Source organism: Myxocyprinus asiaticus, chromosome 37 (genome assembly GCF_019703515.2).
Source record: "Myxocyprinus asiaticus isolate MX2 ecotype Aquarium Trade chromosome 37, UBuf_Myxa_2, whole genome shotgun sequence".
Classification (NCBI taxonomy): Eukaryota; Metazoa; Chordata; class Actinopteri; order Cypriniformes; family Catostomidae; genus Myxocyprinus; species Myxocyprinus asiaticus.
The window spans coordinates 3,539,462-3,567,147 of NC_059380.1; the positions used below are offsets into that span (position 1 = coordinate 3,539,462).

The 27,686-nt window shown below is 38.0% G+C and overlaps 1 protein-coding gene across 2 annotated transcripts; it reads right to left on the minus strand.

The window, feature by feature from the left end:
- Positions 1-121: 121 nt before the first annotated feature.
- LOC127428078 (serine/threonine-protein phosphatase with EF-hands 1-like) lies at positions 122-27,438 on the minus strand. Of its 2 annotated transcripts, XM_051676141.1 has the most exons (21): positions 27,042-27,438; positions 26,177-26,243; positions 25,855-25,980; positions 25,566-25,598; positions 24,144-24,271; positions 22,320-22,380; positions 15,029-15,198; positions 12,290-12,404; positions 11,823-11,869; positions 11,545-11,711; positions 11,419-11,455; positions 9,882-10,031; positions 7,688-8,062; positions 6,743-6,928; positions 4,364-4,506; positions 4,157-4,263; positions 3,907-4,070; positions 1,604-1,688; positions 1,164-1,495; positions 599-766; positions 122-446 (listed from the first exon to the last, which is right to left on the minus strand). In XM_051676141.1, the coding sequence occupies exons 3-19, from the start codon at positions 25,907-25,909 to the stop codon at positions 1,296-1,298; spliced, it is 2,223 nt and encodes a 740-aa protein (XP_051532101.1). In that variant the 5' UTR covers positions 25,910-25,980; positions 26,177-26,243; positions 27,042-27,438; the 3' UTR covers positions 122-446; positions 599-766; positions 1,164-1,295. The 2 variants fall into 2 exon arrangements, with proteins under 2 accessions (XP_051532101.1, XP_051532102.1); XM_051676142.1 differs by lacking the exon at positions 25,566-25,598.
- Between the last annotated feature and the right edge of the window lie 248 nt (positions 27,439-27,686).

Below are 27,686 nucleotides of genomic sequence, written 5' to 3' on the forward strand. Positions count from 1 at the left end.
GACCCCAATTACGAAACAACTGGGACAGTATGGAAAATACTAATAAACACACAAAGGAGTGGTGTAAATTCTTTTCACCCTGTGCTATATTGAAAGTACTACAACAACACATTATTTGATGTTTTACCTTTTGAATTTAATTATTATTATTTATTTTATTTTTTTAAATATACACTCATTTCAAATAACATGATTGCAACACACTCCAAAAAAGTTGGGACAGTTGAGTGTTTACCACTGTGTAACATAACTATTTCTTCAAATAACACTTATTAAGCATCTGGACACTGAAGACACAAGTCTGTTAAGATTAGCAAACAGAATTGACCCCCATTCATCCATTATGCAGGTCTTCAGCCGCGCAATTAGTATGGTAACCATGTATCTGGAAAACATACGATTATTTTCCAAATGCCTGAAGCCACTGCAGATTTTATCATCAATGCCTAAGCAGAAACCATTACAAATCATCATACACATGCACAATGAACTATCACCAGCACTAATAACTAATAAACTCCAAAAACGAATAAAAACTACTTTAATCCATCTGGAATCAATATATACTACAGTATCAATCAAAACCATGACACTCTACCTGGAATTAGCGTCCAGAGCTGGGTCAAAAATCACACACCGCAGTGCACCGCTCCAGTCCAACATTATTGAGCACGTTTCACCGTATAAAAGAGGCTGTTGAAATCCTGAGAGTGTCAGGCTGTGGTAAAGATCACTCAGGCAAACTGAACACTAAAGAGAGAGGAGTCTTGAGCAGAAAGAAGGGGAAGAGAAGAAGACACAGATGACAGTAGTTTAAAACCCCCAGGACACTCAATATAGTGCAGATGTTGAGAGAAAAATGGCCCATCCTTTGGAAATCTCTGGAATGTATCGAAACAGTTCTTGTGACACACTATGACTGATATCAGTGTAACTTGTATATCAAAGACATTTCTTTTCAAAATTGTTTAGGCGACAGTGAAAAAGCTAGGATTAATTGAAAACGTATCTTGTCTGTCAGTCTTAACAATTATATTATTTGTTTTAAAATATAGTAAACTAAAAATATAAAAAGATTTAATTACTTATTGTATATATCAGATACAAATATTTAAGTTTGAACCTATTTATTTATTTTACACATGGTTAAAAATACCACTTACCTTTTCAAAAGATGCAAATCCTGGAAAATGATGCTACAAGTATTATTGTGTCCATAATGCTTTGCGATTAAAAAAATAAATACAAATAAAGATGAAGTGACAAAAATCATTTGCAAATCTGTTCATCCAGCATTAGCCCTGCTGCTGCTCTTTGACATCCAGTTTATGCACCACCCTGAAAGCCTCCAGGAACTCATTAAAATCAATGCTGCCATCTTTGTTGAAGTCAATGCTCCGAGCCATGTCGTCTATCGTCTGGTCATTCACAGCCACTCCCAAATGAGAACTGAACAGCTTCCAAGTCTGACGAAACTCCTCGATGGAGATCTGACCTGGGGGTGCGGGTGGAAAATGGGCTGAGATCATCAGACAATATAAAAATGCACATACAGTAGGAAATAATAAATGCATTAAACTATCAAGGAAATATTGACACTAACCTGAATGATCCTTATCGATGATATTAAATATTATCTCAAGGTCAGTTCTATACCTATAAAGAGTTTCAGCCAAGTTTGCAGTCACCTACAAACACAAATCAAGTTGTGACTGAGTTCTGAGAAATTCAAAAGGTCAATGTCTAAACCTATACTGTGTGTTAGAGCAGGACGGTATGAGATGCAAGTGCATTTGCAACGGTATAAATGTGTCAGCTGGTAAAATGTTTGCCTTACCGTAGTAGATATATTTGCACAGCTATCAGTGTGCAAGACTGCTTAAAATTAATTACATTTAAAGGTGACAATTAAATACAGATCGGGACGTGTCCCAAACAAGTCAAGGGGAGGAAGAACTTATCACTACAGGGTGTTAATCAAAGTGGAGTGTGGTTGTTTACGGTTGTCAATCAACGTTGCAACTTGCATCATTAATATAGAATTCAAACGCACGGTCACAGGTGTGCGAATATATCAGCTTTTTGACAGTGGTTTCAAATGTGGCTCATCCAATTAGAATTTAGAATCGGAACTACTAGTTTTAATATTTTGAGTCTTTTGTTTTTCACTCAAGTGTTACAAAACGTAAAGCTGACATTTGCACTGATGCCAGATGTATAATTTATTATGAATAATCATATCTTTTGGTTAGTGTCCTAGAATTTCCAATAAAAAGTGTAAATATCCCAATAATGTTTGTAAAGTATTCGATTTACTGGACTATCTCATTGTTTTCTGTTGATTTTTCTGGATCTAGAGAGAAGAAAGAAAGAAAGAAAGAAAGAAAGAAAAGAAAGGCAGGAAGGAAGAAAAAGACAGACAGAAAAGACAGACAGAAAAAAGAAAGGCAGAAAGTAAAAAGAAAACTGAAAGAAAGCAGAAAAAGACAGACCGACAGACAAAGAAAACAAAAAGAAAAGAAGAAAAGACAGAAAGACAGAAAAAGAAACAGAAAAAAGAAAGAAGGCAGGAAGGAAGGAAGAAAAAGAAAGACAGACAGAGAGAAAAGACAAAAAAATTAAAAAAGAATGACAGAAAAAAGGCAGAAAGAAAATAAAAGAATGGAAGAAACAAAAAAGAAAACTGAAAGAAAGGCAGAAAGTAAAGAAAAAGACAGACAGAGAGAAAAAAAAGAAAGACAAAAAAAGAAACAGAAAGAAAGAAAAAAGAAAACTGAAAGAAGACAGACAAAGAAAGGAAGGAAAAAAGAAAAGACAGAAAGAAAGAAAAAGGCAGGAAGGAAGAAAAAGAAAGAGAAAAGACAGATAGAAAGAAAAGACAAAAAAGAAAGACAAAGTAAAAAGAATGGAAGAAACAAAAAGAAAACCAAAAGAAAGCAGAAAAAGACAGACAGAGAAAGAAAACAGAAAGAAAAAAGAAAAAAGACAGAAAAAGAAAGAAAAGAAAGAAGGCAAGAAGGAAGGAAGAAAAAGAAAGACAGACAGAAAGAAAAGACAAAAAATTAAAAAAGAATGACAGAGAAAAGAAAGGCAGAAAAAAAATAAAAGAAAGAATGGAAGAAACAAAAAAGAAAACAAAGGCAGAAAGTAAAGAGAAAGACAGACAGAAAGAAAAAGACAAAAAGAAACAGAAAGAAAGAAAGAAAAAAAAACAGAAAAGTAAAAAGAAAGAACAGAAGAAAGAAAGAGAATAAAAAAATAAACAGAAAAAAAAAATAAAAAGATGGAAAGAAAGAATGAATGAAAGGTTAAAGGGAGTAACCCAAAGAAAAGTCTTGAAATATGACCAAAATAAATGTGTGAAAAATCAAATAAAAATTGTGCCTTGAAAATTATGATTGAACTTTTCAAATGAATCATTAAGTTGTGTAAACTCACGTGCATTCAAGGTGCAAAGATAGTACTGATATATTTTACCTGATAGTTGCACCACTTCAACAACACAAATTGTAAAAAAAAACGCTATTAATATTTTTTAAAATCTGTTTGAAATCAACATGGACACAATGATTACATTTCTACTAAACTTCAGACATCTAGACAACTAGATTTTTTTAAGATTTCTCATTTTTATCACCTCACACAACCTTGTTTGGAAAACCCGGAAGACTAATTCGCCTTGGGTTCCCTCGGGATTTTCCAATGAATTTATATAATGGCAGTTTTGGATTTATGAGTAAATTAAGGTCTGTGGTAAGCTTAAAGATACTTGGACATTTTGTTCTACAACATAAATTACATAGTCATACTCCAAACGTGAATTTTGAAGCCACGGTGTGTTTTAAAGCATGTTGCTTCAATCCGGCTTCAAAATTCACATACAGTACTACAGATTACGATGCTGACCGGCGGGATAGGCTCTCCAGGGCCGATGTCCTCGAAGCACGATTCATACTCCACATTACCATCAGGACTAAGACGAGCGAGGCGGGGGCGCAGGGTTCTCCACGGCAGATCCAACCTCAGGATGGACTCCACCACCTGTGCCCACTCACTAGTGGAGATACAGCCTTTGAGAGAGAGAGACAGACAGAGGAAATCATACTTTAACAATGCAATAACAAATTTCACGCAGGAGTGCAGGGAATAAGCTCACCTGTGTTGTCTATGTCATACTGTTGAAAGGCAGTCATCAGCTCAGATCGGTGAGCGTACAGCTTCTCCTTCAGAGCTCGCAGAGCCGAACCCTCAGCTGCACGAACCCTGAAACACACAAACACACATGTAAAAGCCAACTCACATATTGGCATACGTAACACATGCACCGATGATTTGGTATTGACAGAGATAGTAGTGGCGGTACTTCTGATGGAGGGTGAGTTTTCTGGTGCTGCGACTGACTTGATACTGGAAGAAGCGCGGGACCAGTTCAGGCCCCAGTTTGATGTACGCTCCACGGTTACTGCCCTCTTCATAATAGTTAGATGCAGAGAAAATAGTGATAACCTTGAAAACAGGAAATAATACAATTCATGAAAATGCTGGTACCAATGATAGAGGACTTTGAAGACACTGTTAAATCGAAACAGTGCTTGTGTGTCTTTTAGTCCATGTTTGTCAGCTTTGAGGTCAGCTATATGCTAGTAAACAACCTAAGCTTTATGCAGAAAGTTTACTGTTTTTTATCTTATGGGAAATTGGAACAAAAATATGGGACGTGCAGAAATGTGACTATCAAGACTAGTCTAGCAATTACAAATGATAGTTTTGCCAGGCTGTGACAGGCTACAGGCTATTATATATATATATATATATATATATATATATATATATATATATACACACACATACACATACACCGCTCAGCCACAACATTAAAACCACCTGCCTAATATCGTGTAGGTCCCCCTTGTGCTGCCAAAACAGCTCTGACCCGGCGAGGCATGGACTCCACAAGACCTCTGAAGGTGTCCTGTGGTATCTGGCACTAAGACGTTAGCTATTTGTGAAGTGGGACCTCCATGGATCAGACTTGTTGGTCCAGCACATCCCATAGATGCTCAATCGGATTGAGCTCTGGGGAATTTGGAGGCTAAGTCAACACCTTGAACTCTTTGTCATGTTCCTCAAACCATTCCTGAACAATTTTTGCAGTGTGGCAGGGCGCATTATCAGGGAATACTATTGCCATGAAGCGGTGTATGTGGTCTGCAACAATCTTTAGGTAGGTGGTACGTGTCAAAGTAACATCCACACGAATGCCAGGACCCAAGGTTTCCCAGCAGAACATTGCCCAGAGCATCACACTGTCTCTGCTGGCCTGCCTTCTTCACATAGTGCATCCTGCTGCTGACTCTTCCCCAGGTAAACGACACACATGCACCCGGCCATCTACATGATCTAAAAGAAAATGTGATTCACCAGACCAGGCCACCTTCTTCCATTGCTCCATGGTCCAGTTCTGATGCTCATGTGCCCATTGTAGGCACTTTTGGTGATGGACAGGGGTCAGCATGGGCACTCTGACCGGTCTGCTGCTACACAGCCACATACACAGCAAGCTGCGATGCACTGTGTGTTCAGACACCTTTCTATCATGGCCAGCATTAAGTTTTTCAGCAATCTGTGCTACAGTAGCTCTTCTGTGGGATCAGACCAGACGGGCTAGCCTTCGCTCCCCACGCGCATCAATGAGCCTTGGGCGCCCATGACCCTGTCGCTGGTTCACCGGTTGTCCTTTCATTGGACCACTTTTTTTTTTCTCCCCTTTTCTCCCCAATTTGGCATGCCCAATCCCCAATGCGCTCTAAGTCCTCGTGGTGGCATAGTGACCTCAATCCGGATGGCGGAGGACGAATCTCAGTTGCCTCCACGTCTGAGGCAGTCAATCTGGGCATCTTATAACGTGGCTTGTTGAGCGCGTTACCGCGGAGACCTAGCACGTGTGGAGGCTTCATACTCTTCTCCGCAGCATCCACGCACAACTCACCATGTGCCCCACCGAGAGCTAGAACCACATTATAGCGACCACGAGGAAGTTAACCCAACGTGACTCTACCCACCCTAGCAACCGGGCCAATTGGTTGCTTAGGAAGCCTGACTGGAGTCACTCAGCATGCCCTGGATTTGAACTTGAGACTCCAGGTGTGGTAGTCAGTGTCTTTACTTGCTGAGCTACCCAGGCCCCCTCACTGGACCACTTTTGGTAGGTACTAACCACTCCATACCGGGAACAACCCACAATACCTGCCGTTTTGGAGATGCTCTGACCCAGTCATCTAGCCATCACAATTTGGCCTTCGTCAAAGTCGCTCAGATACTTAAGCTTGCTCATTATTCCTGCTTTCAACACATGAAATACAAGAACTGACTGTTCACTTGCTGCCTAATATATCCAACCACTTGACAAGTGCTACTGTAATGAGATAATCGATGTTATTCACTTCACCTGTCAGTGGTTTTAATGTTGTGGCTTATCAGTGTATACGTATATACATATACAAACACAGAATTTTAGGAAAGAAGGAAATACATTTCTTTAGGAAAGCAAACAGTGTTTTCAAACTGAAAACAGAAGAGGGCGCTGTTAGAACTGTTTAAAATCTGTCAGTCTGTGAAATTATAGCAAATGTACAGGAAAAGACTGTCAGGTTCATGTAACAGACCTCTGACTAGATTTTATGAGAAAAGGCAAAGCATTGTAAGCATAAGTCTACACAGATGGTTGCAGTTTTCGGTTTACCTGTCCATTGTGGCAGAGCTCATAACCCTCCTGTTTACACTCATGTGATCTGATGAGGAGACAGAGGCCGTGTTTCTGCAGCAGACTCTGAGTCACGTCCGGCCCGAAGTAACAGCCTCCACCGCGGAAGGAGTTCGGACTGCAGCCATTCTGATTTTTAGGGTCACTCCACAGGATATCCACAATCTGTACAGACACCAAAACAACACCCATGTAAAACTGCAAATATTAGATTTAATTTTCAGCATTAGCTCCATTCCATACACTATGATCTGTATTATCTATGACTCAACTGTAACTTTATTTTCAGGTGCAATTTAATCACAAATAAAAATGGCATGATTGGCATCATTTTTTGGTGAACAACTCCTTTAAACTAGTTTAAACTCTCTGTACTGTCCAGCAACAGGGTTTGGAACAACGTGATGGTGAGTAAATGATGACAGAATTTTAATATTTGGGTGAACTATCCCTTTAAAGTCAACATGAAACAAAATTCGCAAAACAAAATTTTACTTCAGTAACATGACATTTGTCCAAGAGTAAGAAAATTAGAAACTTGATTTTGACCGTCTGGAATTAATTGGAACCTGAAAACTCCCCACCTGAAACACCTCCAGCACCTGTTGGTTAAAATGTAAACAGCCTCGGTGACGTCAGACAAAAAGGAAAGTCGTTTCAGAGGCAGAGGATGTTATTACATTTTCATACAGGATTACAAAAACTGAATAACATGCATGGATGAATCACGCACAATCAGACCAAGAACATGTTTTTAAGAAAGTACATTTGATTTCATGTTGAACTCAAAGCTTAATAAGTGGGTGTCAAATTTTCACACCTCAAAAAGTTTTAAATGACGCAGAAAAAAAAAAAAGTGAGTCATACTGCATAATGGAGCCGTTTCTCACACACACACTTTGGTTGGAAACCGTTTTAACTCACTTGCTTCCATTCCAGTTCCTCTCTGGGCGGCTCGGGCGGCTCCAGGGAGACGATGGAGTCCAGGAAGGGCACCTGGAGGACGTCCGAAGGGCTCGGCAGACTGGGCGAGGGTGGAGGCCGACGTGGAGTGTTTCGCGACGAGACCCGGGGGGAGCGCATGGACGATGAAGAGGAAGAGGAGGAGGACGAAGACGTGGAGCAGCTGCCCCGTTTGGTGAGGTGGTTTTTCCTCCTGCGGGAGGCGCGACTCCTTCGCCCATTTGAACACGGACTGTCCGTTCTGGATCGGCCGCTCTGTCTGCTGCTGCTGCGACTGCAGGCGTGAACGTTGAGGTGATCCACGCTGCGTTTGGGCAACCTGAGAGCAGACTTCACCTGCACAGTAAAGCCGTACGTGTAAGGAATAATGTACAGACAGCTGGTCATTATCGCAAGATAAACCCAACAAGGTGATCTGGGAGACCAGCTTAAACCAGCTAAAAGTTTTCTCGGCTTTTTTAGTTTAACGCTAGTGTAAGGCCCCAGCACACTTACGGTGAAGTGCTTCTTTGTTATTCATTCATAGCCAAAAAGAAGTTAGAAACAGCTGAGCAACGAAATACTATTTGCGAACATTCAGACACCCCCCACATCGCTGGGGGAGGCGTTAAGAGGAGCATTTAAATATGAGGACGCACAAGATCAACAAACATATTACTGAAATGTTTTATCAGTGACGTTATGCCTCATTCTATGAGTAGAATGCACATGAGATCAGTAAAAGAAGCTGTATTAACTACTCGATGATTTGAGGTAATAAATATGCAGTAGATAGTGTAATTTGTAATGTTTACCTTTTGCATTCATGTCGTTAATGCATTAACACGCTATACGCAGCCATAAAATGTGCAGATTACACTCTCTTATTGTAATTTATGATGACACCGATACTACTGCAAAGAAGGGTGTATAAAAGAGTGTTAATGGGTAGAATACAGACAAAAGAATGATGATAAGAGGCATATTGGGCAGATCACTTTCGGCTGCAGACGGGTGAATGGGCACTTAAGAGTATTTGAGAAGATTTGATTCCTTTAGTAGACTAAATAAATAAATCGAATGACATGTTCTTGGAAAATGTCTCTACGCGAACAATCGTACAGATGTAGGTACATTTGCACCAGTTTGCTAATAACTGCATGCCAGTGTGTTCATGTTGACTGATCTTAACTGACTGAATGTGAAATAGTTGTCTGCCTCAAAGTAGGTGAAGCTCCAAGTAAAAAATAAAAAGCTGAGATTGACCAATCAGAATCAACTATTCCAGAGAGCTACGGTATGCAAAAAGGGGAGACTGGGGCAAGTTGTCACAGTGGCTATATCTCAGTAATAAGACTTGGAGTCAAAAGTCTAATTGAGCAAATGTGTGTTTTCTCTGGGAGAGGTTTTTAATGTTGGTTTCAAACAACTAGAATTATACCGACCAAAGTAAATTTTCACCATCATATTTTTGTTCTAGCTCTTGGGTAAACAAGCAAACATAATCAAACCACACTGGCATACATTCATGCAGGCTCAACTATATAATGACCGCAGATTTTGACAGAAAGGTTTAAATGTGTTCTTAAGACGAAGGCATTTTTCATGAAAGTCAGGTCCCGACCCGCATGTTGTCACGCGTTTTCATTGTCCAAAATGTTATATATTTGTTGGTCAAAACAATGATTTGATATTTTGTTGTTACCTTTTACTTTTTTGTTGTTGTGTGCATTGCTTTGTGCCTTAATTGTTGTAATTTTTACATTTTGCTGAAAAGACTATAATAGGCTGCAATAATGCAGGTGTAGATTTAAACAGAGGCGTAGATTTAATTTCGGTGGTTTTAATGTTCAGATTGAAACCTTAATATTCGCATGAAACATGAACCACTCCATTTTCACAACGTACCCCATATTCCTGCTATTGGGGCATGTTGTCACGAAAGCTCAGTTTGTTTTCAATTAACTGTATCTTTTATCCTGGGCACTATGGGTGGAAATGAAGCCAATACTTTAAGGTATGTGACTGCAGAAATTTAATTGAAATATAAACCTACCCTAAGAAATATTTACTGGAGTAAAAAGTGTGACAACTAACCCCGGTCTCCCCTACAATTCGTGTACAATTAAACCCAATACAACCATCAGAAAAGCATGTGGCTAAATAAAAGGCCTACTTTATGTCTTTCAGCAGTGCTCAGGAAATCCAGGTCAGTCTTGTCCGATATGCCACCATGAACAATAAGGACTTTGTTGTCGATAACAGTTGCTAGAGGAAGCAAGCTGAACACGTCCTGTACAAGCTGTAGGATTTCCCTGCCATGAGCCTATTCAGAGAGCAGTACAGAGAGAGAGAGCAGAGTTACTGACTTCTTACTCACCTCATGTTGTCCCAAATGCACTCCAAATATGCATGCTGCATATTTCAGTAAAGAGCAAAAGGCAGAAGAATCTTCACGTGGCTCTTTTAAACAAAATCACCATAAAAGTAGACTAAACGGCATGTGCGCTATATTTCAAGTCTTATGAATCCATATACTAGTTTTGTGTGTGGAGCAGATAGAAAATTAAAGTCATTATTCACTGACAATCTTCCCCACCGCTGTAGCTCTGAAATAAAAAAAAAATGGCACCTAGGCGGAAAGAAAGCATTAGCAGTGAATAATGTTTACAGAATATTCTCAAGAACATAGTGCATGAGTCAAATTGACTACTTTTATGTTTTAGAGGTGATTTTGTCCTTTTTGGAGCTTGACAGACATGTCACCATAAGCTGTTGTTGTATGGAAAAGAGCTGCATGAAGATTCTTCACAAATTCTCTTTTTGTGTTCCGCAGCAAAAAACGAACAGCATGTGGGTTTAAAACGAATTGAGGGTGAGAAAATAACAAAGTGAGTCCTTTTAAAGGGATAGTTCATCCAAAAATGAAAATTCTCTCATCATTTACTCACCCTCATGCCATCCCAGATGTGTATGACTTTCTTCTGCACAACACAAATTAAGATTTTTAGAAGAATATTTCAGCTCCGTAGCTCCTCATAATGCAAGTGAATGGTGGCTAGAACTTTTAAGCTCCAAAAAGCACATAAAGTTAGCATAAAAGTAATCCACAAGAAGTGATATGATAAGTGTGGGTGAGAAATAGATAATATTTAAGTCCTTTTTTACAATCAGACTCCACTTTCACATTCTTCTTCTTGTGTTTTTGGTGATTCATATTCTTCATGCATATCGCCCTCTACTGGGCAGGGAGAACATTTTTTGCAAAAAAATGACAAAAAAATATTGATCTTTTTCTCACCCACACATATAATATCACTCCAGAAGATATTAATTAAAACACTGGAGTTGTATGGATTACTTTTATGTTTCCTTTATGTGATTTTTGGAGCATAAAAATGTTGGCAACCATTCTACAGAACTGAAATATTATTCTAAAAATCATAATTTATGTTCTGCAGAAGAAAAACGTTATACACATCTGGGATGGCATGAGGGTAAATAAATGAGAGAATTTTTATTTTTGAGTGAACTATTCCTTTAAGTTAAGGATGCTGTTCTGTAAATGGCCACTGGGTGGCAGTTATGTCTAATGGTCAGAAGTTAAGCAAAAATTACCAAAATATTACAATTCCAACTCCACATTAGTTAGTAAGTACCAATTACGACAAGTGTTTTAATGAATGTTGCACAATTAAAAATCCAGACTATACCTTATACTTCTGCATGACTTCTCTTGTGAATCCATATCTGCAACAACATGATCCTTATTTTACAATGCAATCATCTCTAGTCTTACTTTGAGATCTACAGTCTAAATGTGTGATGTAACATGCTACCTGAGGTTCATGATATGGTCTTCATGGTTTCCTCTGTTCAGGTGCATATGGTCTGGGTAGAGGAGCAGGAAGGCAAACAGAATGATGATGATCTCTATAGATTTCTTCCCTCGATCCACAAAGTCTCCATTGAATATGTAGGGGTTCTCCGCAGAGGGCAGACCATTCTGGGCAATCAGGCAATAGATCTTGTATTATAAGCTTATTGAGCTACGTTATTCCTGATGCAATATGAAATAAAATTACTATAGATGACATGCAAAACAATCTGCATTTACCTTGTAAAATATAAGCAGCAAGTCATCCAGACTACCATGCAAATCGCCTGTGTGAAAGAGAGACGTTTCACATCACAGCGGTGTGTCATTGCAGGAAATGAAATCAAATATTGGCATCACTGATGAAAATAAAATATAAACAGTCTTTGTAATCTTATGATACAATCTCTTTAAGAGTGTTACAAGATGGGAATCCAGTTATTCATGCATGCTTTTCTGTACTAATTGACTCTGGAGCGCTGTTGAGTCTGACATGATGCAGGGTGTCTGTGAGGAGCCCATTGAGGTGCACTGAAGTGCTTTATGAAGTGCAAAATAAATAAGCACTCATTCATTCGTGCTGCCATCACTATTTCTCATGAAACATTTAAGAAATGTTGAGCATATCTGAATCACACGGTGCAAACTGCTACAATGCATCAGAAGTGGCAATTCTAGCGTTTTACGAAAAATATACAGTGTCTTACCGCAGATAGTGATCTCTTTGGCATAGGAAGTCAACAGGTATATGACGTTTGGCATCTGTTTTAAGAACTTCTTTGTTTCGTGTAGAAGCTGCAGCACATATTTCCCATGGAGAGTCTGAATATGAGATATACATTAGTCAAACATTTACCCTTTCAATGCATGATAATCATTTTAGTAATTCAACAAACTCTGATTTGGATGTTCGTTTTTCATGAAACACAGATCTGTGTGAATTTCGGTGCGAACTGTTTGTAAAACCTTCTTTTTCGAATTGGCACATTGACCACATTGAAACTAAATTGTGTGCGTTTTTTGCATAAAGGAATATGCTGGATTCACTACAAGTTACAAGCATTTGTGGCATACCACAACATTTTTTTTAAATAAATAAATAAAATTATTTAGATTCATCCTTCCTTTTCTTTAAAAAAAGCAAAACTGATGTTACAGTGAGGCACTTATAATGGAAGTGAATGGGGCCAATTCTTGGAGGGTTTAAAAGGCAGAAATGTTAAGCTTATAATTTTATAAAAACACTTATGCTTTGAAGTTGTTTAAAATCGCTGTTTTTACTGTCGTTTAAGGTGTTATGTCATCATGGCAACAAAGTTTTAAAAATTGGGAGGGTAGAGTCACATGGGGTAACCTCCTCATGGTCGCTATAATGTGGTTCGTTCTCGGTGAGTTGAGCGTGGATGCCGCGGTGGATGGCGTGAAGCCTCCACACGCGCTATGTCTCCGTGGCAACGCGCTCAACAAGGCATGTGATAAGATGCATGGGTTGACGGTCTCAGACGCGGAGGCAACTGGGATTCATCCTCCGCCACCCGGATTGAGGCGAATCACTACACCACCACCACAAGGACTTAAAAGCGCATTGGGAATTGGGCATTCCAAATTGGGTGAAAAGGGGAAAAATTCCAAAAACCAAAAAAATTTTAGTAAGTGATTGTATCACAGTAAAATCATGTTAACACACATATTATTTATGTCTTGTGGCTATACTTTCGAAAAAGTGTGTATTTTAACGTTTATAGACTGGCTCCATTCACTTCCATTGTAAGTGCCTCATTGCAACCTCGAATTTTGCTTTTTTTTTTTTAAAAGAAAGTTAAAAAAGATTTAGCTTTACTTGTATTGAACCTGGAATATTCCTTTAAAACAAGAAAATAACCCACTTGAAAATGGGGTGAGAAATATAAACTTATCATAAGATATATTCTCTGAAAGCAAGTCTTATTATAATCCCGTATAGTAGGGCTGCACGGTTATGACAAAAATTCGACATGATTGCAGATCATTTCCCTTGATCTGGTAATTGCACATAATTTTAATTAAGGGTCTTTGATAAATAAGACTGTCTAAAATTAGAAATATTTGTAAAACATCTGGTTTAAAACTCATTTGAAGTTCGTAGACATGTAATCTTTTTTATTTTTTTATCCTCTTTTCTTCCCAATTTGGAATGCCCAATTCCCACTACCACTAATCACGACCACGAGGAGGTTACCCCATGTGACTCTACCCTCCCTAGCAACCGGGCCAATTTGGTTGCTTAGGAGACCTGGCTGGAGTCACTCAGCACACTCTGGATTCGAACTCGCAACTCCAGGGGTGGTAGTCAGCGTCAATACTCGTTGAGCTAGCCAGGCCCCCCAGACATGTAATCTTTGAGTTAAAATTTTTTTGAAAAACATTTATAGCATTTTGTACAAAAAAATTTTTATTTAATAACTTTAAAAATGTCACGTGGTGCAACTATCAAGTAAAAGGTATTAAAATAGTTTCCTTGCACCTTAAAAACATGTAAATGTACACCACAACATCATCATTCATTTCAAAAAAAGTTTTCAAACAGTTTAAAAGGTGAAAAATATTTTGTACAAATATCATGAATTTTTAACTCAAGAATATCAAGAAGCTTTCTCATGGTGGCACCAAATGACCTGAACCAAAGGTGCCTTTTCCATTAAAATGTCAAAATATTGATATTTAATGATAAGACAAAATAATGATTTGTTTACTCTATTGCTATTTTACACAGCAGTACATCAAGACAGCGCCAATGCAGGAACTTTAAGCAGCTTTGAGCAGCACAAAGTTATACAAAGAAATCGAGCAATGGACATGTCTGTGATGATGATGGTTACAATGTCATACTGCTGCAAACAAAACAGGTTGTTATTATTTGTTTGGTAGCAATTTTTTTTACAGTACTGTTCTACATTTACGTACTACATAATTACAACTATAGTAATTACTAGAGACTAACCCTAAAACCAACCTTAACCCATATTAAGTTAATGTAGTTACCTATTATTACTCAGTACTTTCTTGGGTAAGTATGCTGTAAGTATGCTGAAAGTGCACGTACTGAAAAATAAAGTGCAACCAATTTTTTATTTTTTTTGCGCAACAGAAATATATCTCAGTGGAGTGCTGTAACTGATACTTGTAATCTCGATTATTTATGCAATTAAAGTAATTGTGCAGCCCTTCTATACAGTTGTAACAATGTTTTCATATTTTTTACTGGAAAACAAGACAAAAATGAGTAAGAAAATGTTTTCCCCCCTCCAGTATAAATGTTTCACACAAATTACCATTGGCCCAAATCAAATAAAAAATGACATATAGTGCAAAGCCACAAAGTTTCTAAAACTATTCAGTCTCAATTTCTTTGTGCCAGAAGGCTCATATTTTGCCAGACTATTAGTGAAAGTTTTATAGTGTTGTACCTGCTCCTCTTTAAAGGCACTGAGCAGGGCATTGGTATCAGTCACGCTCAGCGGGAAGCAGAGACGAGGGCCGCTGTAGGACTCCGGCACTCCAATCTGCTCGTACTTCAACTGTCTGACCTCCTCAGTTAAAGGGTCAACCACAGAGTCCAGAAGGTGAGAGATCAAGTCTGGGGCAAAACAGTAAAACAAGTGCATGATGCTCATATGAACTGGTGTCACATGCTGTTGGGAAGTTGACATGTCCTGCTATACTCCATCTAAAACTAATTTATACAGCATTTTGCAACTATGAATGCATTTTAAACCTAATTTGTCACCAATGTTTGTAGAACAGCATTCTTCCACCTCAGAAATATTGTGAAGTTAAAAACACATGCACTCTGTTGCTGATGCCGAAAAACTCATCCATGCGTTCAAGACCTCAAGACTAGATTATTGTAATGCATTACTGGGAGGATGTCCTGCAAAATTCAATAAATAAACTTCAATTGGTTCAAAATGCAGGAGCCAGAGTGATGACTACAACCAAGAAATATGATCATATTAGCCCCATTTTATTGTCGTTACATTGGCTACCTTTTAAATTTCGTATTCATTTTAAAATTCTGTTAACTACATACAAAGCTTTGAATGGTCTAGTTCCGCAGTACTTACAGTTTAAGTCAGAAGTTTAAATACACTTCAGGTTGAAGTGTTTTAACCACTCCACAGATTTGATATTAGCAAACTATAGTTGTTTAGGACATCTAATTTCTCCATTGCACAAGTAATTTTCCAACAATTGTTTACAGACAGATTGTTTCACTTTTAATTGACTATATCACAATTCCAGTGGGTCGGAAGTTTACATTCAATAAGTTAACTGTGCCTTTAAGCAGCTTGGAAAATTCCAGAAAATGATGTCAAGCTTTTTGACAATTAGACAATTAGCTTCTGATAGAAGGTGTACTGAATTGGAGGTGTACCTGTGGATGTATTTTAAGGCCTACCATCAAACTCAGTGCCTCTTCGCTTGACATCATGGGGAAATCAAAAGAAATCAGCCAAGACCTCAGAAAAATTTTTTGACCTCCACAAGACTGGTTAATCATTGGGAGCAATTTCCAAATGCCTGAAGGTACCACGTTCATCTGTACAAACAATAATACGCAAGTATAAACACACATGGGACCACGCAGCCATCATACCGCTCAGGAAGGAGACGCATTCTGTCTCCTAGAGATGAACATAGTTTGGTGCAAAAAGTGCAAATCAGTCCCAGAACAACAGCAAAGGACCTTGTGAAGATGCTGAAGGAAACAGGTAGACAAGTATCTATATCCACAGTAAAACGAGCCCTATATCGACATAACCTGAAAGGCTGCTCAGCATGGAAGCCACTTCTCCAAAACTGCCATAAAAAAGCCAGACTACAGTTTGCAAGTGCACATGGGGACAAAGATCTTACTTTCTGGAGAAATGTCCTCTGGTCTGATGAAACAAAAATGGAACTTTTTGGCCATAATGACCATTGTTATGTTTGGAGGAAAAAAGGGTGAGGCTTGCAAGCCGAAGAACACCATCCCAACCATGAAGCATGGGGGTGGCAGCATCATGTTGTGGGGGTGCTTTGCTGCAGGAGGGACTGGTGCACTTCACAAAATAGATGGCATCATGAGGAAGGAAAATTATGTGGATATATTGAAGCAACATCTCAAGACATCAGTTAGGAAGTTAAAGCTTGGTCGCAAATGGGTCTTCCAAATGGACAATGACCCCAAGCATACCTCCAAAGTTGTGGCAAAATGGCTTAAGGACAACAAAGTCAAGGTGATATTTGTGGGCAGAACTGAAAAAGCATGTGCGAGCTAGGAGGCCTACAAACCTGACTCAATTACACCAGTTCTGTCTGGAGGAATGGGCCAAAATTCAACCAACTTATTGTGAGAAGCTTGTGGAAAGCTACCCAAAACAAAAGGCAATGCTACCAAATACTAACAAAGTGGATGTAAACATTTTTATTTTTTCCCTTTTTCTCCCAATTTGGAATGCCCATTTCCCAATGTGCTTTTTTTCTCCTGAAGTCCTCGTGGTCGTGTAGTGATTCGCCTCAGTCCAGGTGGCGGAGGACGAATCCCAGTTGCCTCCGCGTCTGAGACCGGCAACCCGCGCATCTTATCACGGAGACATAGCGCGTGTGGAGGCTTTACGCCATCCACCGTGGCAACCACGCTCAACTTACCACGCGCCCCACTGAGAGCGAACCACATTATAGCGACCACGAGGAGGTTACCCCTTGTGACTCTACCCTCCCTAGCAACCAGGACAATTTGGTTGCTTAGGAGACCTGGCTGGATTCACTCAGCACGCCCTGGATTCAAACTAGCGAACTCCAGGGGTGGTAGCCAGCGTATTTTACCACTGAGCTACCCAGGCCACCATGTATGTAAACTTCTGACCCACTGGGAATGTGATTAAAGAAATAAAAGCTGAAATAAATAAATCATTCTCTCTACTATTATTCTAACATTTCACATTCTTAAAATAAAGTAGTGATCCTAACTGACCTAAGACAGGGAAGGCTTTCCATTATTAAATGTCAGGAATTTTGAAAAACTGAGTTTAAATGTATTTGGCTAAGGTGTATGTAAACTTCTGACTTCAACTGTACGTGACCTTCTACAATGCTATATTCCATCACGTTCATTACGATCACAAAATTCTGGCCAGTTAGTAGTTCCTAGAATATCAAAATCCACAAAAGGAAGTAGATAATTTTCCTATTTGGCTCCTAAACTATGAAATAGTCTCCCTAACACTGTTCGGGATGCAGACACACTCACTCACAGTTTAAGTATAGACTAAAGACTCATCTATTTAGCCAGGCATACTCCTAATTTATCCATCAACTCACAATTAGGCTGCTTTAGTTAGGTCTGCCGAAACCAGAAACATCCATCATGATATATAACTGCATAAAATGTAATGGGATCTATGCTAACATTATTCTATTTGTTTCCTTGTCTCAACCTTAGGGTTCATATCTGATTCATATCAGCCGGCCAGATCCAGCTCCGTTCCTGCTCGGTGTCGGACTCCACTGCTACGTGTCGCTGAAAGACGACGACAACCTACAGCCGGTGCTAGCCAGACATCACTTCAGTCTTTTGACTTCAGAGGATGAAATGATGCCAACTCCAACTGTAAGATATCATATACTTCATGTGTCACTGCCTGAACCTTGAACCTCATTGAAATTACCTGCAAGTTGAACTGTGATGCACCTCAATAATCTCTGCCTGCATCACCTTTGTCTGTTGATGGTCTACACTCTTAAAATGGAATACACAGTCTATCATTTAATTACCAACAAAAGCCTTCATCAGCAAAACTAACAAAGGACAATGCATCTATGTGTACTTCTGCAGTTAATCCAGGATAGACTTCAAAGACATTAGTCATTAATCTTACAGTTCATTCGAAATCTTTGTTTAAACACTGGACCTTAACATTTACTTAGTTTACTCATTTTAAACCATGACATTACATAAGTAATATTGGCATTATATTCATGTTGTTTAGTCATAGGGGAACTGGCCCCCACAGTGAGCCTGGTTTTTCCCAAGGTTATTTTTCTACACACCATCTTTACACCCCATGCCACAACAGCGACACCTTTAGTTTAGTCTGTCATATATTCCTGTGGTTTCACCAGACTATTGGGGTGCAAATAGCTGCACTGTGTGGCAGATGCTATTTACACCAGAGTAATTTAATCATGCACCTACAAATATGCCTGCAAATTCTATAATGGGATTGGCAACCGAAAACCTCTGCTTTTGTGTGATGCCGCATCCACACCAATGGGTGTCAGTATCAAATCAAAGACTATCGTTTTGGCCAAACAAAAAAATGACTGAGTGCACCTTTAAATGAACGAGTGAAGCCAAAAGGTGTTTAAAATGATAAGGAAAAACTTCATGATCAGTTACACAAGATACACTATTCGTCTACATTTCAAAGTGTTGAGCGGTAGTAAATAACTAAAAGTAGTGATGGGTGTTTTCTAGATCTATTAATGTATATTAAGTACAAATGTATGTTCAATCTAAAGCTGTTACACTTTAATGCCACCTTAATTAATTATAGAACTCAATATATCTATCAAGTCTTGAATCAGAACTTCTGATTGCAGAATTAAATAGCATCCTTTAACTGTTATAAATCTAAAAATATTTTCTTCATTAAATAGCTTCAATGTAGCTTTTAGTGTAGATAACCACTTTCCCAAAAGACTACCTTGACTGTTGTTTAACTACTTTAAGTTATGTGTAGCTTGTAGCTTCGCCAAAACTGAAATTGTAACCGTATTTCTTGATTCTGGAAAGTCTATGGGCTTGTTATGCATCAACAACCCATTTGTATAATGAGCAGAAACAGTTGCCTGCTATGATAATGCAATGTGAAACACAAAACACTCTAGAACATCAAAAGGTTTGTGTTTTTGTTAGGCAACACTGGGCACGTGGATAGACGAGCACTGAACATAACTACAGACAATCATTTCAGTTTTCAGTTATTAAATAAATGATTAATTCTCCACCTGAAGTCTATTATAAGAGGCCGTAGCATTGCCCATTAAAATACCCAGCACACAGTGCCACAGCACAATGCTTCACACTTAAATTTGCATAGTGTCTGGCCCTGCAATGGGATTCGAGGAGTGCTTGCCCATTGTGCCATTCTTGAAAATGGAAATTTGCAGTGTTTGCCACAAATTTATGCAGAGAGACACGAATTTCAGGAACAGATGTTTGTATTGAAGAGAGAGAGAGAAAATAAAACATTATTATGTGTTGTCATGAGCGAGCCAACATCTACAGCGCGTCGCACAGTTCTGGGAGCACTATGGATGTTCCTCCATCCTCATGACTTTACCGTGCAAAAAAAAAAAATGTCAATAAACTTTTTTTAAATGTCAATAAACCTGCTCTTCGGCACAGTTCAACTTTGTATTCAACTTTGGATTTTCAAGACACTGTATTCCTAATTAATTCACTAGTTTATTTGGTAAATGTGTTTCCATTATAGTTTATGCACATTTCTTCTTATCGAACAAAACATTTTTCGACAAGTGAGCATATATGTTTTTAACGTGCATTTTGGAGATTTTATTTGCATCTTGGTGTTTCCATCCAGCAGTTTTTATACGATATCCCAAAATGTGCATAACAAATACATGGATGGAAACCCAGCTACTAATTTCGACTTTTAAAGGTTAATAATACTACAATAATATACTTGAAAATTCTGAATGTCAACAGATGAAGATTCTAGAAGTAAAGAACAGAGGACCTGGCTGTGTTCGGAATAGAGCGCAACAGTGCCTGCCCAACAGTGCCTTTCCCATTCATATTTTCCATAGGAATTTCATAAAGTCCTTCATAAAAGAGTTGTAAGCCATAAGCCAAACCAACCAGCTCAGAGGTGAATCACAATGTTACAAAAATTGTTTTACAGCAAACATGTATTTGAAAATCAGACTGTGAACTTAATGAAGGAATGAACTAAAATCCCATGAAGCCTTGCGATTATGTAATCAAATTAAAAACTATGAAAAAATATAAAACTATTGATTTAAAGTTGTTGATTATAAGAATAGAAACAATACATTTTAATTCTACTGCAAACTATATATGTGTAAATATTTTAATAAGTAGTTTGAGAGTGTAGGAAGACCCACTCGATTACTGCAGAGCTCTTTTGGCGCACTTTGTTAGCCGCAGTTCTCTGATTGGTGGATCTTTTCCCTTCAGGATCATGGGTAACGTAGTTCTTCACAAGGAATTTGGTTATTAAACACAATTTCTAAAAAGAAGTTAAAATAATGTGGAATAATGGCTTCAACAGAAGTATGTACCATCGGTCTGTCTTTAAAGGTTTGTAAGTTATCGGTAAAAATTAATTCGCCAATGGAGAAAATGTATGGGATTTTTTTCTTCCAGAACACGAATGTTGCGCTCTATAGCACACAAACATACTACTCTTACTATTTCTACAGTATGTAGTATTTATACATTGCACAGTATGCAGATATTCTGTGCAGTATGCAACAAAAATTGTATGACACAATGCAATGTGCAATTTTCAACAATTAATTTTTTCATTATTAGCTCACTGGTATCCCCAAACTTAATACATTTATATAACCTGTCTCCTGTTATCATCTTGGAAATATATATAACATATATCACATGCAAAGTGATGAGGTCATTTACAGTACAGTAGAGTAGCATACTACTGTTTAAAACACTGATCCTTGCATAATGTTTACTGTTAGACTTACTAATTAAAACAAGTATGCAGTATATAGTGTATACTGTGCAGTATTCAGTCAGATAGTAAGGTAGTAGTCCATTCTAAACATAACTCTTGAATCTGAAAACCATCTAATGTGAGTCCTAGGCACATGATTACCTGACAACAAGACTAGTCGTGTGCACTTGTGGCCCAATCAATGGGAACTGATGAAACCTAGTTTTCCCCAAGGGTAGTCAACATAGTGTCATCACAGGGGAAGGCAAGGAACTTCCATGTGAAGTTGAAAAGTCGAAAAAATGTAAACTGAACATTTTGTTGGGTAAAACAACGTGATATTTGTACCCATGCCATTTTCAGTGGGCCTACTATGAATATTCTTTGTTGTATCTTGAGATTTTAATTTTCCTGCTTCTCTCTCTGATCTCATTTGGGTTTCCACTGCTCTGCTTGACTAAATATGAGGACTAATTGTCTTATGTAATTCAGCTGCCTGCGGAGGCTGGTTGCTGCATTTCTGGCTCTCATTGCATTCCCTCCGCTCAAAATGGGATCGCCCAAGGTTGCTAAGCAACGGTGTCTCTCTATATAAGGGTTTTTTGGAATCATTGAAAGGAGAGGTGTGCAACAGTCCAGAGGGAAACGGTTTGATTCAAAATAAAATATGCTGGGGGCTTTCTGAAGGTGTGACATGGGACCGACAAATTGAAATGACAATGAAATAAAAAGCATTAAAAAAAAATGTGTATGTTAAAATATTTAAAGCAATGAGCCAACTACAATTAGGCCATGTGTAGGTTGATTGTGATGCTTTCAAAACGTTGCTCTATTAATTTGTGCATCCGGAGCAGCCCGACACAGCAAAATTAGCTCAACCTTTTTAAGTTATGAGATATACATTTCACCTTTATAGAAGGCTGAAAACAGATTACAATACACTCAAAAATACTGTATCTGCAGTATAGTTTGGAGTCATTTAAAATCATCTTACCTGGTCCATTTCCATTCAACTGTGTGAAGTTGTCCAACATGAAACTGAAGAAACTAGAGAGCTATAGAAATTAAGAAAAGATGCAAACCTACATTAAAACAAACTGCTCACTCATTGTATAGGACAGCAGAGCTTTCATATCATTACAGGATGCATTATTTAGACAAGAACATCTATTTTTTAATCCCCTGTTCTCCCAATTTGAAATGTCCAATTCCCACTATTTAGTAGGTCCTCGTGGTGGCGCGGTTACTCACCTCAATCCGGGTGGTGGAGGACAAGTCTCAGTTGCCTCCGCTTCTGAGACCGTCAATCCGTGCATCTTATCACGTGGCTCATTGTGCATGACACCGCGGAGACTCACAGCATGTGGAGGCTCATGCTACTCTCCACAATTTACCACGTGCCCCATTGAGAGTGAGAACCACTAATCGCGACCACAAGGAGGTTACTCCATGTGACTCTACTCTCCCTAGCAACCGGGCCAATTTGGTTGCTTAGGAGACCTGGCTGGAGTCACTCAGCACACCCTGGACTCGAACTCGTGGCTCCAGGGGTGATAGTCAGCGTCAATACTCGCTGAGCTACCCAGGCCCCCAGTGTAGGTTTATTAAAGCAGACAAATATGGGTGTTTCTTCAACTTTGGGCACTTTTGGCATTGTCGATTTCTAGAAAGTAAAGTCTCGTTAAAACATTTTTCACGCTGTCACTAGTTTATTTAATTTGTCTACTAACAATGTCCGACAGTGTCTGTACATGCATCACAGGAGATGTGTCATCTTTGTCATTTTTCCCCCTGCAAAATTCCCACCACAGTGTCATTTCCAGCACATTTCAAATACTGTATTCTGGAAATGACGTTGATGGAAATGACATTTTTAATGTTTTTGAAAAAAACAAAAAAGGCTCCGTTGTCTTGCTAAGACTAATTTTATACACTCGAAAACATTTTAAGCTTTATGCATTTTAATTTCATAACTCCATCAAATTGAATTGAGTTTTTAATTAAATTAAATAATAAACCTATATTTTTTAAGTTTTATTCATTACATTTTGTTAAACATAACAGTTAAATGAGATGAATGTGTAAATCTGAAAAATAGGCTAAAATATTTTTTGAGAGAAGTTATTTTACATATCCTAAGTACACACAATTAAATATTTTGTTTCATTATTTTGAAACAATATGTTGCAAAATAATACTATCTTCATTGGAAATGACGCCTCCCAAAATATGTATTGGATTTTTTTTTGTTTTCTTCAAACATCACTTGTCTCATAGTTCATCTCAAGCATGCTCTTCACTGACACTTCTGTCTACTTAGTTAACAAGTACACTAACTTTTGAAAAAAACTTTATTAGGGGAAAAATTGTTTGGTGTGATGGAAATGAAGCCAAAACTGCAGGACCATCGTACATTTTTTGAGAAGTTGATAGAAATCATTTTCACGCAATAAATATTGAAATGGTTAATATCACTCTTCTTAGATGATTATAGTTTTAAACATGTAATAATTTGTATTTTTAAAATGTAGTTTAATATTGAAAGTCTGGGTCAGGGACAAGGCTAAAACAATCAAATCTATACATACAAGATATCTGAAAAAGTAGCAAAAATAAATGAAGGCCCGGTAAAAAGTTTCCAATTCAGTTTTAATGAGACTCTCATACAACAAAAAGAACAAAAGTTGAAATCGGTTGGATTTGATGAAAAGAAAAAAAACCTACAACACAAAATGGCCCGAAACTGAAGAAACGCCCACATACAGTATGTTGATTATTTTCATAAAGACTGTCCTTTTTTACTCTAAAGTTCTGATACCTGCAGCTGGTCCTGTTCCCCTGCATACTCAATGGACTGAAAGATGTTCCATGTATAGCGTCTTCTCATCTCCAGGCGAGCGACATAGCGTCTGTACCAACGCTGAATCAATATGGCAGCTTTTATTGCTAAATATGGTAAAAACACACAAAAGAATGCAAGTGGCTACTGTAAACAGAATCCTCCAGCCATAGTTGTGTAACCACAGTTATGAGACAAAGATTTGGAATTCTCATCTTAAAGGGGGCCACTAACAATGACACATGGAGACAATAGGGGGCTTTCATTTAGTGCCAGTTTGTAGAAGTGATTACTTAAAACTGATTGGTATGTTCAGAAGTAGGATTATAAGCAGTAAAGTTGTAGTGGAGGTCTAAACAGGAAAAAAAACTCCCATTTGGAGTCTAGGATTCAACATCCCCCTCCTTCCATTAAAATCCTGAGTTATTCAGAAATGTCTAGATTTCACATATGCTTAAAGAAAGAATGAAGAATGATTAAGAAAGACATAAAAACACACTTTTAGCATAGTATAACTTCAAAGATGTACTGCTGCTACTTTGATTCTTTTGTCATACCAGATTCAGTTACCATGATAACACCATGCTTTAATGCACGTATAGCTCTTTGCAAAGAATCTGCCAAATATAAACCTTGTCTCAGGGGTACAATATCACAGTTGCTAATTAAAGAAGTACAAAGAGCAGTTAAGGAGAAAGAACAGAACATAGACGTCATAGACAAGGTCTCGCTGGAGAGTACACACACACACAGCAATTCTGAGCAGGGTTTGAGAAGGCAGGGAGAATTTCGTATCTAGCGTTAACCATGCACGATTTTATTTTGTATTTTTGTCAGGGGAAAAAAAAGGACAAAAACTCTCATTCTGCTGGTTTGAGTAAACTGTAATTCAAACCAGTTCACTGAAAGATCCCACACTCCAAAATAAATAACCTATTTTTAAATTAAATTTGCATCAAACTGAATTGTGTAATCCTTAGAATAAAAATATTTAAATGAAATATTTAGTTGTTTTTTTTTCTCACTTAATTTAGTTAAAGAATACACAGTTCAATTTTGATGCAAATTTGCTATGGTATTGAAATGCGTAAGTCTTAAAAATAAATTTTATTTTAAAACTTTGATAATGTCCAGCCTTCCTGTTTCAATGGGAAACATTTCAAAAGAGGATAGAAAAATGTGCTTATCAAGCAATTTCATGGGCAAACCATCTACTTTGTCAGGCACATACATATCTTCACAACACCTACACACTTGCACCCAAAGTGCACTACTATTACTTTTACGAAGTACTTTCAAACTATGTATGGAAGATTTTTTAATTGGAAAATTTTGCTTTAGTACTTCACAACACAAATGGGACACAGACAGTGAATACAGAGGCTGAAGAAAGTGCCTTACTCAGAGCTGGGCTGGGTTGCTTGATGGAGCCATCTGTGTGAGAGGTGATTAAATTAAATTGAATAATTTGAGTAAAACCTTGGGAAAAAAAGAAGAGAACTGGGGGCTAAATTAAGATGCTTTATCAGAGTACAAACAGATTAAATTTACTCCGAGCGATGGACGCTTCATGCAGCGCTGCTATATTGTTCAACAAAGAAATAGTGCAAAGTTGTTGAAAGCAGTGTTGTTGCCAAAGAGGGATAACTATTGCAAAGCACATTAAAGTAATGCCTAAAACAGCATTTACCCGTCTCTGAGGGCCGTGTCTGGTTCTCAATGGCGATGGATGTGCCGCATCCCATGATGACCCTGTTTGCTTCGGCTCATGAATCTCTGAAATGCTGTCCTCTTCTTCATTTAGCATCCATAAAACCTGTGCAAAGAAATGACAGTTTAAGCTTCATCGATAGCCGTAGCTATTGGGGTTCAATCAAATGGATCTTAAATTGAATTCCAATTAAAAAGTGGCATGATTCATGTTTTGAAATTCATAATGAAATGGCATTAGAAAAATCCAACATCACAACAGTGCGTCTCTGTGGTAGAATAAAGCAACAAAAGGCACTTACTGCAGATCAACCTGGACTTTAATCTGTGTCCTAAAGAGCCTTTCAAAGGGCCCTTTTAATGGTTAATCTGGGAGGGGAGCATGGGGGAGAGAGAAGTACAGACAAATTGTTAATTGTCATCTTCACAACATTATAAGTAAGATGGTAACACTATATAACTAAGCATTTATTTATCTTGGTTAACGTTAATTTATATATATATATATATATATATAATACAATTGGCCATTGTAAATTCATGTTACAATGCCTTGACTTATCTTAACATACAACTCTTAATTTTTAAAATGTGCATGCTGAAATTTACATTAATCAAGATTAATTAATGCTGTAAAAGTAGCCTACATTCATAGTTATAAACCATGTTAATGTAGTTAACTAATGTTAATGAATGCAACCTTATTGTACAGTGTTACCAGTGAAAAAATATCATAAATAATTGTGTGCATTTATATTTTAAACAAGTGGACAGAACATTCAAAACACATTTTAGCCCTTATATATCTATCTATCTATCCATATCTATATCTATATAGGATTGTCGCATTGCAATTTCTTAAAATTCCGTCAAATTGATTGTTTGTTTGATTTGTTCAAAGATGACTCAAACACAAATTTTATGTTTTATTAATTTTAAATAGTTAAAATGACACAAATCAGTTTGCTGGGATTATGTTATGAAATTGAAAAGCGTAAATCTTAAAAATAGACTACAGTTTTTGAGAGACGCTTCATATTAAGAGTGAAACTCTTGAGACATCAGACAAAATCCTAATAATAAAGCAAGACTGTATTCACAGTTTTTTCTCTATAGCAACGGAAACTAAATGGAAATCACGAGACAAACTATCCATGCATGAGTTACCTTTTCGTTGTCCATCTTCAAACATCGGGTTCTCGTGCAAACACGTTGAGAAATTACAACGCAACGGGATGTGACGCGGACGATGGAAACAAATACAATCAAACATCCATTTATAAATGTTGAAGGACACGATGGAGAAACGCCACAGGTGTCAGATGATGGAAACACGGACTCAGACTCACTATTTGACGCGCGTGACTTCCACATCAACAGCGCGTCACACCCAGTCTACACCGCTCGCGACGCGACCATAATCAATGCAAGTTCACGGTTTCTGCTTGAGCGTTCAGTTCAGTGACTGTCCTGCGTCGCAGTGCGTCGTTAATTATAACGAGGGTCGTTGCGTTGCTTGCATGAGCACTGTCAGCAGGGAACAGAAGGGACTCACGGTTTTGAGTCCAGGATAATATGAAAGTCCTTTTCAAAGCGAGATATAATAGTGCATGGTCTAGCCTACAGCTGACGCACCGCGACGGCCGTGTACACTGGAAGCGTCTTTTCTTTTTACAGTCAACGTAACCAATCTACTATGGAAGGTTCTGCGCGCGCGCGCGCACCCACACAATTAAATACCCTATAGAGAGAATAAATAAAAACAGTAACATCAAAAAAGGGGCATCTCCAGATCTTTTGCAACAAGCTAAA

What these genes read in the sequence shown, in the direction of transcription:
- LOC127428078 (XM_051676141.1), bottom strand. Translation starts at nt 25,909, where the DNA reads ATGGGATGCGGCACATCCATCGCCATTGAGAACCAGACACGGCCCTCA. An exon ending in CAAAGAGATCACTATCTGCG is followed by an intron (nt 11,870 to 12,289) that starts GTAAGACACTGT and finishes TCTTTCACACAG; the next exon opens with GCGATTTGCATGGTAGTCTG. An exon ending in GACCATATCATGAACCTCAG is followed by an intron (nt 11,456 to 11,544) that starts GTAGCATGTTAC and finishes ATGTTGTTGCAG; the next exon opens with ATATGGATTCACAAGAGAAG.